This window comes from Varroa destructor, unplaced genomic scaffold (assembly GCF_002443255.2).
Source record: "Varroa destructor unplaced genomic scaffold, Vdes_3.0 BEIS01000001.1, whole genome shotgun sequence".
Lineage (NCBI taxonomy): Eukaryota > Metazoa > Arthropoda > Arachnida > Mesostigmata > Varroidae > Varroa > Varroa destructor.
Genome location: NW_019211454.1, coordinates 50,765,515 through 50,777,213, shown reverse-complemented (window position 1 = coordinate 50,777,213; position 11,699 = coordinate 50,765,515). Strand labels below are relative to the sequence as shown.

General features: G+C 36.1%; 1 protein-coding gene across 2 annotated transcripts; it reads left to right on the top strand.

The window, feature by feature from the left end:
* The first annotated feature begins 2,488 nt into the window (after positions 1 to 2,488).
* LOC111242843 (uncharacterized) lies at positions 2,489 to 7,351 on the top strand. 2 transcript variants are annotated; one of them, XM_022787716.2, is made up of 6 exons: positions 2,489 to 2,836; positions 5,007 to 5,052; positions 5,706 to 5,726; positions 6,184 to 6,289; positions 6,411 to 6,650; positions 6,948 to 7,351. In XM_022787716.2, exons 1-6 carry the CDS (start codon positions 2,802 to 2,804, stop codon positions 7,280 to 7,282), a joined length of 783 nt encoding a protein of 260 aa, XP_022643451.1. In that variant the 5' UTR covers positions 2,489 to 2,801; the 3' UTR covers positions 7,283 to 7,351. The 2 variants fall into 2 exon arrangements, with proteins under 2 accessions (XP_022643451.1, XP_022643452.1); XM_022787717.2 differs by lacking the exon at positions 5,706 to 5,726 and having other exon boundaries at positions 2,491 to 2,836.
* The last annotated feature ends 4,348 nt before the right edge of the window (positions 7,352 to 11,699 follow it).

The following is an 11,699-nucleotide window of genomic DNA, read 5'->3' as shown; positions in this document are numbered from 1 at the left end:
AGATCGCGGTTATTCCGATTCCCCCTTAATTGGACTTGCCCGCTGTGTTCCACATTTGTTAACGTTAAAAACGTTGAGCGGTTTGTTTTACCCACCTTATCAATCTTAGATTGTTTATATGTTTGCTGTAAGTGCTTGCTGGAACAGGATCTAGCAAAGTTCATTTGTTATCAACGTTATGCATCAAATACAGAAGACCTATTAATGAAAATAAAACCGTACGATGCTTTCGATTATATTGTGTTGCATTTGCTCTCATTCTAATAACAGTTAAGGGAAAAAATATACGTGCACTAAACTGTCACGCGAGAAATCATCGTCCAGTGCGTGATCTATCTAGATCATTTACCCGAGATTTACCGAGAATTACCCCTAACGATCGCAAATGTGTATTTAACTGTCAACACTGAGGGACTGTAAAAAATAATTAATACCAAGTAACTGCGCAAATCTCTGCTTACATGAAAATGTACGATTGATAAGCAACAATGCACAGAACGTATATTCAACTTTGATATTTAGGTTTTTAAAAGCCTTGTTGTTAACAAAAAGCTTTCTTGTCACTACGAAAGGTCTTCCTGACATAAAATTATAGGTATGTAGGACACACTAATCGCGTGTAGCGATGTCAGCACGTTTTTTAATAAAGAGACAGTAAAAGAGTGAGTTATTTAAAGGTATTTCAACAGCGAGGATGCACTCATAAAAAAAAGTCTCATAATATATTCTACACATTCATATTGGTCTTTGTAAGCGAACCAGTCTTTTATATACTTGATTTCTAGTTTAGATATAATATGAAAAAAACACTTGCTGGCACAAGAGAAAACAAGAAAAAAAAATAAGATTAGTACTTTTCTTTGTGTATTGCTTGTAATACTAATAATTCATATTATATGTAAAAACGTGCTTCTATTTCTTCGGCGTTTTCTGAAATTGATTTGAATTCAATGGAATGAGGAAGGAAAATCATATCAATAAGTACTCCAATATTAATCTAGCGAAAAAATATAAATGATTCCAGCTCATTGTGACAAGAAGCAAAAATCATTTTTCGCGACTCAGAAATTTCTCCAGTTGAAAAACGTTCGATTCTACTGTGAGGCAACCCAAGGTTCTCATTCGGCGTTTATTTCGCTTGTGTGATATATCGGTTAAAATTACAACGGAAGTAATGTGAAACGACGCAAAATGGGAATGCCCATTAAAGAAACAACTGGAAACGAAACCAGCTCACAAAAAACCAAATCTAAAGATTATCTTCGACAATGGACAAAGATCTTGCAATCTAACAAATAGAGGAAGTTGGCAAAGTCTAATGCAGAGCGATGTAGTAGGCAAAGCCAGTTATGCGTCAGGTAATTTTTGTCACAAGACCATTGTCAGTCATGACATTATTATTACTCAGTTCTTCAGAAAATGCGCAGGTTGTTAGTAATGTGACCTTCGATAGAATCGACTGATCAAAAACAAATGACTTCAAGCTGAAGTCATAGGTTCATCATTCTCCGTCGCAATAAAGCGGCATCTAATGACTAGATGCCGCTTTACTAAGCATGCGGACGGTTAGCGGGATGTTACCGCAAAAACACTGTTCGATACCATTTTTTGAATCCTTGCTATGTTTACCTCGTCTACCTCACCTTCCATTTGACTGCTTTGTATATTTGTCACCTAGTACACGAAGTCTACGCGCCACAAACTTTGAACTTTTGAATAAATGGATAAGTGAATATAACTTTGTTGGTCTAATTTAGTGTGTTTAATAATTTTACTCTGTGTTCAAAGTATGTAAATACAATTCGACAGGTTAGAATTAGCATTTTTGTACTACTATTACTTTGATATTGTACTAGTAACGTCGATCCTTTCATGCCTAATTATTGAGTATTTTTCTGTTATCCAAGAGGGAGATCCTCAACTTGTCATCGATGTCTGTGGTTCCTATAACAACACTAATCAAAGTAGATTTTCTTATATGAACTCTTCGAAGTTATTAATATAAAAGAATAATTATAAACATCATGTTAGTCTGAATTAATGAGAGCACAATACTATAGACGAAATGGCATATTTTTTTTTACAAACTGTAATATACAAATTAAATTTTAAGTACGGCCGCGGTATAGCGTAAAAGCGTGTGTAGTTTACATTAATATGATTTTATAGAAATAGTACTTCAAAGCCAATGTAGTATTCTATCTGCCGAAAAGCATGTATTCTAGGAAACCAAAAATTGGCAAAACGGATTTGTATTCGCTTAGCTTAGAATGCTTAACCGATTAATGTCGCACTACGATCGCTACACCGATATTGTGCCTTAACGCTTAAAGGAAACTGAATTTGGAACAAATAACTGTATTTTTACGATACTCACCACCAATCGTGTTCGTTAAATTTGGCGGGCTGCTCATGTCTCGCGCGTGTTGCATCTAGTCACCAGCTGGTAATTTTGCTTTTTGATGGAGAACTGCAGCTCTCCATCTATATATTGTTGTTTTGGTCAGCCAGCCACTCCGTTTTGCCTGTTCCTCTGTATGAACAACAGTCACTGCTCGCTAAACAGCGGGACTACAGACGAAGTTGTTATTTAGCTACGTGCGCCTCTACTGCTAGCACGGCTGATGGTCATCGCAACGAAGACCCTTTCAAAACGATCAATATCGTTTTTCATGTTCTTTATGTATAGGGAAAGTTTGCAAGTTTTGTGGCAATCAAATAGCAAAATGACATTGGCATCATTCATTCAGTAGTTGATTACCCGTGTGCATAGTGAATGCAATTGTTCTACTGTTCTCACGATGGGTGGATGTCTAGGACGGAGAACTCACCAACGGTAAAAAGAGCAACCATAACAACAACAAACTGTTTTTAGTTTCATAACTTCTTCATCTATTTATTTGTTAGTAGTCTTTTGTCGTCATTGTCGTTGTGACTACTGTTAGTTTTTTACTCTGTGGGGTAATAGGGGTTTGAGCGACGGTGTTACCTTCAGAGCGCGCACCAGCTATGTTTCCAAAGAGTCCAAGTATATATATATATATATATATATAACACAGCCGTGAAACGGGTCGGGACACCAGAAGACGATAAATCTCCTGTAACATACACACACGAAATACCCATATTGCAATTTTACTGATATTTTTATTAAATATAATGCTTATAAAGGCTGTTCTTATAAACAGTACCTTATCACAGCTTTTACTTAGCAAAATGATATATAAATGAAATTTTCATTTTATTATAATGACGATAAAGCGAAGTTCATAAAGTGCTGTTTATTCGAACAGCTCAGGTGCTGCTTTCTTGATGTGTTATAAAATATATTTGAATTTTAATAAAGTAGTTTTATAATTAAAGTTTAGGTTGTGTATGGCTTCGGAACTGCACTGTAATAGCAGTCTTAAGTTTCCACAGCAAATTGGAAATCGTCAATAATGATTTTAAGGTCTTTTGCTGTGAGGCATAGAAAACTGTATTGAGACAAACGGATAGCAATTTAAACCTACAATAAATATTTAATTTCTTACGGAACGAACTAAGCTTTCCATATTTTTCGCCAGTAATTTGATGTTGTTCAATGTATCAGCCAAATTTCCAGCACCTAGAATATTCGGATCGTTATAATTTATTAATTACTCATTTTTATAAGTTTCTTGAGCTATTATTCGTTGATTTACGATGCCTGTCTTATGGATTTCTTTCATTTTTTATAGCTTCCGTTCGACATTCAAATTGTATCATTTAATGGTACAATGAATTGGCCAGTGGTATACATTTCAGATATAAGCTAACCAAAGAAATTAAACAAATATCAAATTCCCCCAGACGAACTAATATGTATTATTTAATTTTTCTAATCAAGATACGACAGAGCCGTACCGACGACACGTGAACAGCTAGCTAGATGGATGCTAGATCCTTCAATTCTAATCTGTAGAAAACGGAAAAGGTGTGAAACAGAGTAGACATTGGAACTGCAAATTAGTTTTGTGAAATGGGTTTTCTTTTGAGATTCCTATTTTTAAAATGCCGATATTTTATTTTTCTATATTATAGAGTTTTTAATCAGACGTGCTGAATAGATAAGCTAAACAAAAATATGGTGCAGAAATATCTGCGATTGCTTGCATCACTGCCATCTATTTTTTGGCGCTGTAATAGATTTTTCACAATTTACGATTTCCTTATAATACCGTTTTTGAATGTTGAGTCATGTGCTGAAATTATACTAATAATTATACACGTATTTAAGTAGCTATTTCTATTTAAAGAAAAATTAAAAAATGCTAACACACTTCCCAACACAATTTGTATCGCCTAAATTTATTGACTCTTGTACAGTATACAGACAACAAAACTATCCAGTAGACCCATCACTATCAGTAAACTTAAGGCATTTTTCTGCTAGCCGTCGATGTCGGTTATGAAAGACTCAATGGAGATAGAAAGAAACCTGTTGAGATACTGCAATTTTTTTTAGAGCTTTAATAACATTTTTGCTGCAAAATGACATCACTTTGTTCTTCCGCACATGAATTTTATGGCATTAGCAGTATAATTTATCCAGCTCTATGCTGACAAAATGATAAATGATGGTTACGAATACTGTTAAGAAATAAACTCTGTTAAGAAGATATTCGACGTGCGTAGTCTATGTGTTAACCGTTGGTACAGGGCGTAAATTGAAATTTTATATTTTCTACTGAGGACTGGGCTATGAACGAAATAACGCAGAACATCTTAAAAGTGGGCAAGACGCAGAAGCTGGTGGTTCTCCTCATGACGGATTAAGTACGTACCCGCCGTTAAGTACGTAGGTGGACTGTTCAATGACACTGACAATCTTACCCGACTTGCGATAGACGAAGGTTGTTGTAGGATATCTGTATACTGTATAATATAGTGCATAAATAGTGCTTAACAAATATTTATAAGTTGAATACGTAGTTTAATAAATAATAATGATAAAAAGGATGTTTCTTTTGTGTTTTTGATTTTAGAATGAACGACGTTGACTCGTCCTACGATGCCACATCACTTGCCGAGGTATATTTAAAGTAAACTTTTATTATTATTATTGTTTCATAAATACATGTTTCTTATTTTTTTCGCTATAGAACGAACATTTAATAATTATGGAATCACACGTATGTGTCCAATAAATATTAAATGTTAATGTCTTCTGCTTTTTCTTATGAACTGTTCTTTGTCTATTATATTTAGTTTTTATATGATTACTATTTGCCTTTCATCGGTGTGTATTGCAAGGCGCCCCCAAACAAAAACACTATAATATACGTCTCGTCTCGCATTATTATTATTATTATTATATTAATAATACGCATATTACTAGTGGATCTAATGGAGAAGAACTCGGTTCGCTAGCATTAGGTTTCTAACAGATCGAGCTCAACTCCATAAAGGCGAGTAGTATCGGCGTATTCTGAGACTATGTGGACCTTTTGATAAAAATGTTTTAGATTAGTGTGGACGATAGTTGTCTGAACGTGTTTTAGAAAGTTTTGCGGTCAACTCCTCAGTAGTACGAACTGTTCCCATCCCATCTTATTATTGAAATGAAAGATAGTAATATAATAAATATATAGCTTTCTCTACGAACACAAATCATGTGGCATCTATGCGTTGTAACATAGTAGGATCATAATAACATATCCGAAATGTCTGCTTGCATGCTGCAGCTTAATCTGGTTGTGAACGAGGTAAGTGATCTAGGTATGTTCAATACTAGCGAATTGGTCCCCCGCTGTTCGAATGAGTATTATAGTGGAATGTTTGTAGAAAGTTTTGCTACTGCTATCAACAGTAGTTGAATACAGCTGCCAGTTGTAGAACGTTGACTACATATCACTGTTTATTTTACGTCGATCATCAAATATTTGTAATGCACTATCTTGAACAGTTCCAGATAACTTCTGAGCGGAATTAACCTATACTATCGAGGAGAAGTGGCTGTCGTCACTGAAAACGAACAAGGGTCGAAGTCCTGTGCTTTTCGATTTTTAGCTATATATTAGGTATGAAACACCAAGTTTAAAAAAATATCTTAAATATCCGGTACTTTTTACATCAATGAAAGCACATTATGTACAAAACGACACTTTCTTAAATTAGATAAGTTCGTTGTAAATGACTGGAGCGTGTTTTATTTATTTGCAGCCTCGCGGATCGCGATTTATACCAAAGTGGCTTAAACGAAGACCTAAATTTTCTTTACGATCAGCTAATCCGTATTCTAATCTCGGTCAAGATGATCTGATCGAACGTATGTATTAGTGATTCTGCAATTTACTGTTTCACTTAACATTAGTCGATAAGTTTCATACAGGAATTAGATATGACAAGAAGCTGTAAGTCGTTCAAGTAGACATTGACGAACATTTCAGGTGAACTTTACAATCCCGTCGTCCAAGGCCGCGAATTGTGGCCTCATGAGACGCCGGACGTTTGGGCAGTCCCAGCTGACAGTGGAATTACCGTACCTGGAGTGTCGCTCGTGTTAGATGCAGCGGGGTGCGCTGTGGAGCGGGATTCTGTCAACAACAACCTTTGCGCCCTCACACCAAAAAGCAGAGTCCATACCGATTCCCATTCCTCCATAGAGTTAGAATGGGAAAACGAAGAAGGTTAGTTAAGTTTTAAGTACTGCAGTTTTAGCTTTCTGTGCTTGTCGAGCTTGTCGACTAGAAATCCTTTTTTTTTTGGTCACATAAATTACAAACGAATTTCGCGGAGTTCAAGTAAACAATTAATTAGTATATTGGCATTTGGAAAAGGTTGCATTGCTTTGCCGGGAAGATTACACACTGAAGGTCACACGCCGGAAAGCCTTAGTCGAAGCAATGTTTAATATCTAATAATAGTCGTTTTTCACTATTGTCACATTTGTTTACTTCTTTAAAAAATCGCCGCCTATGTCGAAGGTATGCCGTCAACGAAGCCGGTCGAGGTAAGCACCGGCAGCAGTGTTCAACGACAGATCTCAGCCGTAGCGGAGCGCCACGAGAGGATGAGTCTGAGCTCGATGGCATCACACCGTTCTCGACGTTCGTCGCTTTCGAACAATGATAATGAATTAGAATGGGATGAAGATTTTGCATCGCCAAATGCGTTCCAAGGCCTGCGAACGCTTGATTTTGATACAGAGCAACTGATAGCCGAGATTGACAAGATGACCGAGAAGGCCCTGCGAGAGACGGAACGAGATGACACGTCGTTACCACCATTTGACTCTATGGAGTCGATGCCTAGTTTGTGAGGGATAAACGCTTAACAAACGGCGGCATCAACTCGACGAATCTCCGTTTTCGAGTTAATCTATTTAGAAGATCTTAGGCGGGTAGACAGAAGGAATATCTTATTCATCATAAGGTGTACCGAAGGCCAGTCAAACGGTGATGCCCGAAGATTAAAAGCGAGATCGCTTACTAGAAGAGACTAACCTTGCTTGGTGACAAGCCATCAATTTAAACTCATTATCCGGTGGTGCTCAAATGCTCGAGAAAAAAGAAGAGTGGCAAAAGTTCGAACACTCGCAAAGTCAAAGATGTGAACATTTTTATCGAAGTTATATTTTTTTAATAGTGTTTCTTGTATGATTATTCTATTTGTAGTGCTGTCATATACAAACATACTGCAAATAGATAAATGAAAAAATCATATAATAGCAAAAAAAAGAAAAGTGGGTTTTGGCGATTGATTCGCAAAAGGACTGATCACGACCAGTGAGCAGTAACGGCAACAATTTTCGGACGTTGTGATTGAGTTTTCAGAGCTCGTCGAATTTATTGACGAATGTATATCGGGGTACCTGATTACTGAACGATAAAAATAAGAATAAGGGCCTTCTCTTGCTTTCATTCATGTTACCTCGCAACTGCAGTGGTAGCACTTTTACATAACATTAGCAAAAACGGCGACGGAAGCAACATGAAGAATGATAGCAATAAGATTAATCTTCTAGTAACTACACAGGTCATTTTCTAATATTCAGCTGTGACTACGTTACGGGTGTGTCACATGCTGAGCGGAATTAGATAGGAATGCATGTAAAAAAGTCAAATAGCAAGCAAATAACTTACAATAGATAGGGGGTGCAAGTGCCAAATGAAAATGATACCTGTTTTATAAGGATGATGACAATGGTAAGAGACCATGAAGAAGTATATCTAGAATGCACGGACGCAGAAGTATCGTCTGAGCGAAACTCGTGAATAAGTGACGATGGGTGACGTGAACATGTGCGTTGTACGTTCTCTCTTGTGTGTGTGTCTGTTGGCTTGAGCTGGAGTCAGTTTTGTTATCACCGACACGGCCACAGGGATCTTGCTGAATACCCTTGATCACAATTCACATGTAAATACATTAAGGTATTGCAGTTGGGCAATGGTTTAGCATCGCACATGGTGGTATTGATACAGCAATATTGGTGATACTGGAATTGAAAGAGACGGATTTCCAAAAGCGGTATATTTTTTGCTCTCTCCATTTCTATGTCTGGAATTAATAGTAATAGTAGTAGTGATAATAATAATAATAATAATAATAATAATAATGCGATCCGTCTGCGTCACTTTTCATTGACGCGTTCATTTGCAACTTCCGTAGCGCTCAATTAAGGGATAGTCAATATACTCTTGCGAGAACTCCACTCTGGTAGTCAGTCGACTTAAGACTGTAGATGGGTTCAGGTTTAGTATGTGTACAATCTCCTTGCACAGTTGTACATCAGTGCGACTATCAAATAGCACACGAGAGCGACGTGGGCTCGTTCCTATGTCAGCTTAAGAGTCGAAATGACTTTCGTTCAGGTATCAAACAGTCTGCACACCTAATATGTTTATTTAAACTTGCCTTGCTTTTGCCTAGATATCGATTTGCCTAACTGTCTGACTTTTATATTATTTTGCGAAGCTCTGCTCGATCCTTTTGTATGATACTGTTACATAGTACGTTAATGTTCTTTTTCGGCTCCTTAAAGCTCATGGAGGTTTTAGTGGGAGTGAGGCCATTTTTTATACGGGTTACTTTTATTGTAGCTTTCTATACAACCTATACGGTGCAATGCATTGTGTGAAATGCAACAAATGCAACGGTTGGACAAAGGAGCTACTTCGTGATGAATTTTTGGTTTATACTACAGGAAATGAAGATACTACAAATACGATAGACGGGGCAATGCAGGTGCTGCCAACATTAGCAATGCATGAGCCATACTCAATATTATCACAATAGCCCTTTGCACCTGTAAACAAAGAGTAATTAATTGACGACAGAATCGGTGAAGATAACAAAGTAGGCTTTGCCTTTTTGAATTACCCGTGCATTAATTAACACAAAGAAGTCAATAGGTAAGTTTGGTAGAATCCCGCTTTGCCATTATGGTCGGGCATTATGTTCCGCTGGCGCCTACAAACATTCGTATTGAACATAATTTCCAATAATTCGTTTTGTGTTTTTATGTGCTTCGATCGCTAGTGTGCGTGTGTGTGTGTGTTTGTGTATTGATAAAGATGATAATAAAAAATTTTAGTGAAAATGTACTATATAATGAGGAGGATAATTACAATGGTATTAATAACAATAATAATTATTATTATGATAATAACCATAGATCAATAAATAATGATAGCAAAGACAAATACGGACTGTTCATACAATGCACCTATAAGTGATAATAATATACACGAAAAATGTGTCGATGGATGGTGCACGACTTGATGAAATTAAAGATGACAGAATCACTACGATAAAACTTGCTGCTGTCGGATCATGTGTTGATCTGACTTCGTGTAAAGCTTGTTAATTAACAAGGTACTCTTGTCTGCTTCGTCTGTCAATTAGCAAGGCACCTTTACAACACAATAGGGACTGAATATGAATAACGGAAAAACAAAAAGAAAGAGACTAAAAGTATGCTGGTAAATGTTAAGTAGCTGTTGCTTGTTAAATTACGCTGAATTAACAAAAATTATGGAAGTGCAGAATGCTTTCGTATGGCACGTCAACGAATCCCTTTATTGTTTATCGATAAAGATAGTGATAACATTGGCAGGCAGAACAGCCCTAATAGTTGGGACTGACAGCAACGATGCGTTTTGTTTGGTAGATATGCTTGAAATGGTTGTACGAAAATAACAACATATAGAAATATGAGCTACATATGTAAAGTCAGTGACGGGTGCGGGTGTACAAATTTGTGCTCGAGGAATAACACTGCTAAATAATGATTTCAAAGTGAGCCTTCAAGTAACAACGTATGTATAATAATTGCAATAAAAAAAATAATTCAGTAGCACAAATATAATACAATACAAATACATCTACCATGTAATAATCATGTATGCATATGCATATGATTGTATTTTCCTGCAACTTCTTTGCCGAGGCATGTTAGGCCGTCGCCTACCCATCACTACTAAGTTTTTGTACATATCATGCAAGAATTTTCCATATAACACACATCAGTCTATTATACCTCTCTACTATTCAACTATTAAAAGGTGATTAAGAGATATAGCTGGTGGCTTAATGAACGAGAATACTCAGCGTTGGTGGACGGTCGAAGTCGACAGTAATAAGTTATATAATTTGTAAACTGACACAACGTCATTCCATAACGTAAGTGAATCAATAGGAAAAAATATATATATATGATTTGTACACATTGAGTATAATGGTGTCCTCATTTTTCAAGAACACGATTATAGGTGATCATGTTCTACCCATCATATGTGTGTTAATATAGTTTTCAATGTAATGTTTTTAGTACCTACCCAAATGTTGTCGCATGTTCACAGGTCTGCTGGGAGTTTGATTGGAATCTCTGTTGGTTCTTCGATTTAGCAGACTTCACAGACCGATTCAATAAATGCGGAATCCAAATTATATTTATTATAGAAGTGGTGTATATCCTAGAGGAAGCCATCAGCCTAAGGTAAATTATTTTCCGCTGCAAAATGCTTTGCATCATGAGTAGATTTGTTATTTGCGTACTGTTTTCGTGAGTCTTCTAAAAGTGGCTTACTCACAAAGTGTTTTTTTTCGTTACTAGGTGCTATTGCACGATTAATAGTTTTAGAATGCTTGCTATAAAACGAAACATATTTATCGTCTAGGTTTTTATCTTTAACTTCTTTTTTAACTTCTAAGAACTACGTTTAACTTCTTAGAGGATTTAATGTACTTATTCAGCGTTTTCTCCGCTTATTAAATAATTTTATGAACTTATTCCTCACGAACCTCTACTCAAATTTGCTTAGTTTTTCCATTAAATGTTTATATTAATTTTTGCGATCTCGACTTATTTAAAGAATAGGGTATATAAAGTAGTTCTTCGTATTCGAAAATAGTTTTCTATAGATTTTTTTTCTTGCTAATTTTCTAGTATAGGTAGCACCTTCTCGACAAAAAATCACTGATTTGAACAACTTACTTTTCAGCCCTCCCCAAATTTTTATACTATGTATCAGACACCCTGTATAGACAAAATCAAGGTGGTGGCTGTAGACAAAATTGCTCGTTAGACGACTCAGTTGTTACCACTCAATGTGGTATTGTTAGAAACTACCATTTTTATTCAACTATAAGGAAAACGTACTTTGCTAGTAAAAACTAAAAGCTTACGCAAAAATTATCTTAGCTTTTTTTATTATACGATATTATCCAGTCACTCT

Bases quoted from the DNA above. Each gene is read 5' to 3' on its own strand.
- LOC111242843 (XM_022787716.2), top strand. From the start codon at position 2,802: ATGGGTGGATGTCTAGGACGGAGAACTCACCAACG. The intron at 6,290-6,410 runs GTATGTATTAGT...CGAACATTTCAG, and splicing joins TCAAGATGATCTGATCGAAC to GTGAACTTTACAATCCCGTC. The intron at 6,651-6,947 runs GTTAGTTAAGTT...CCTATGTCGAAG, and splicing joins AGAATGGGAAAACGAAGAAG to GTATGCCGTCAACGAAGCCG.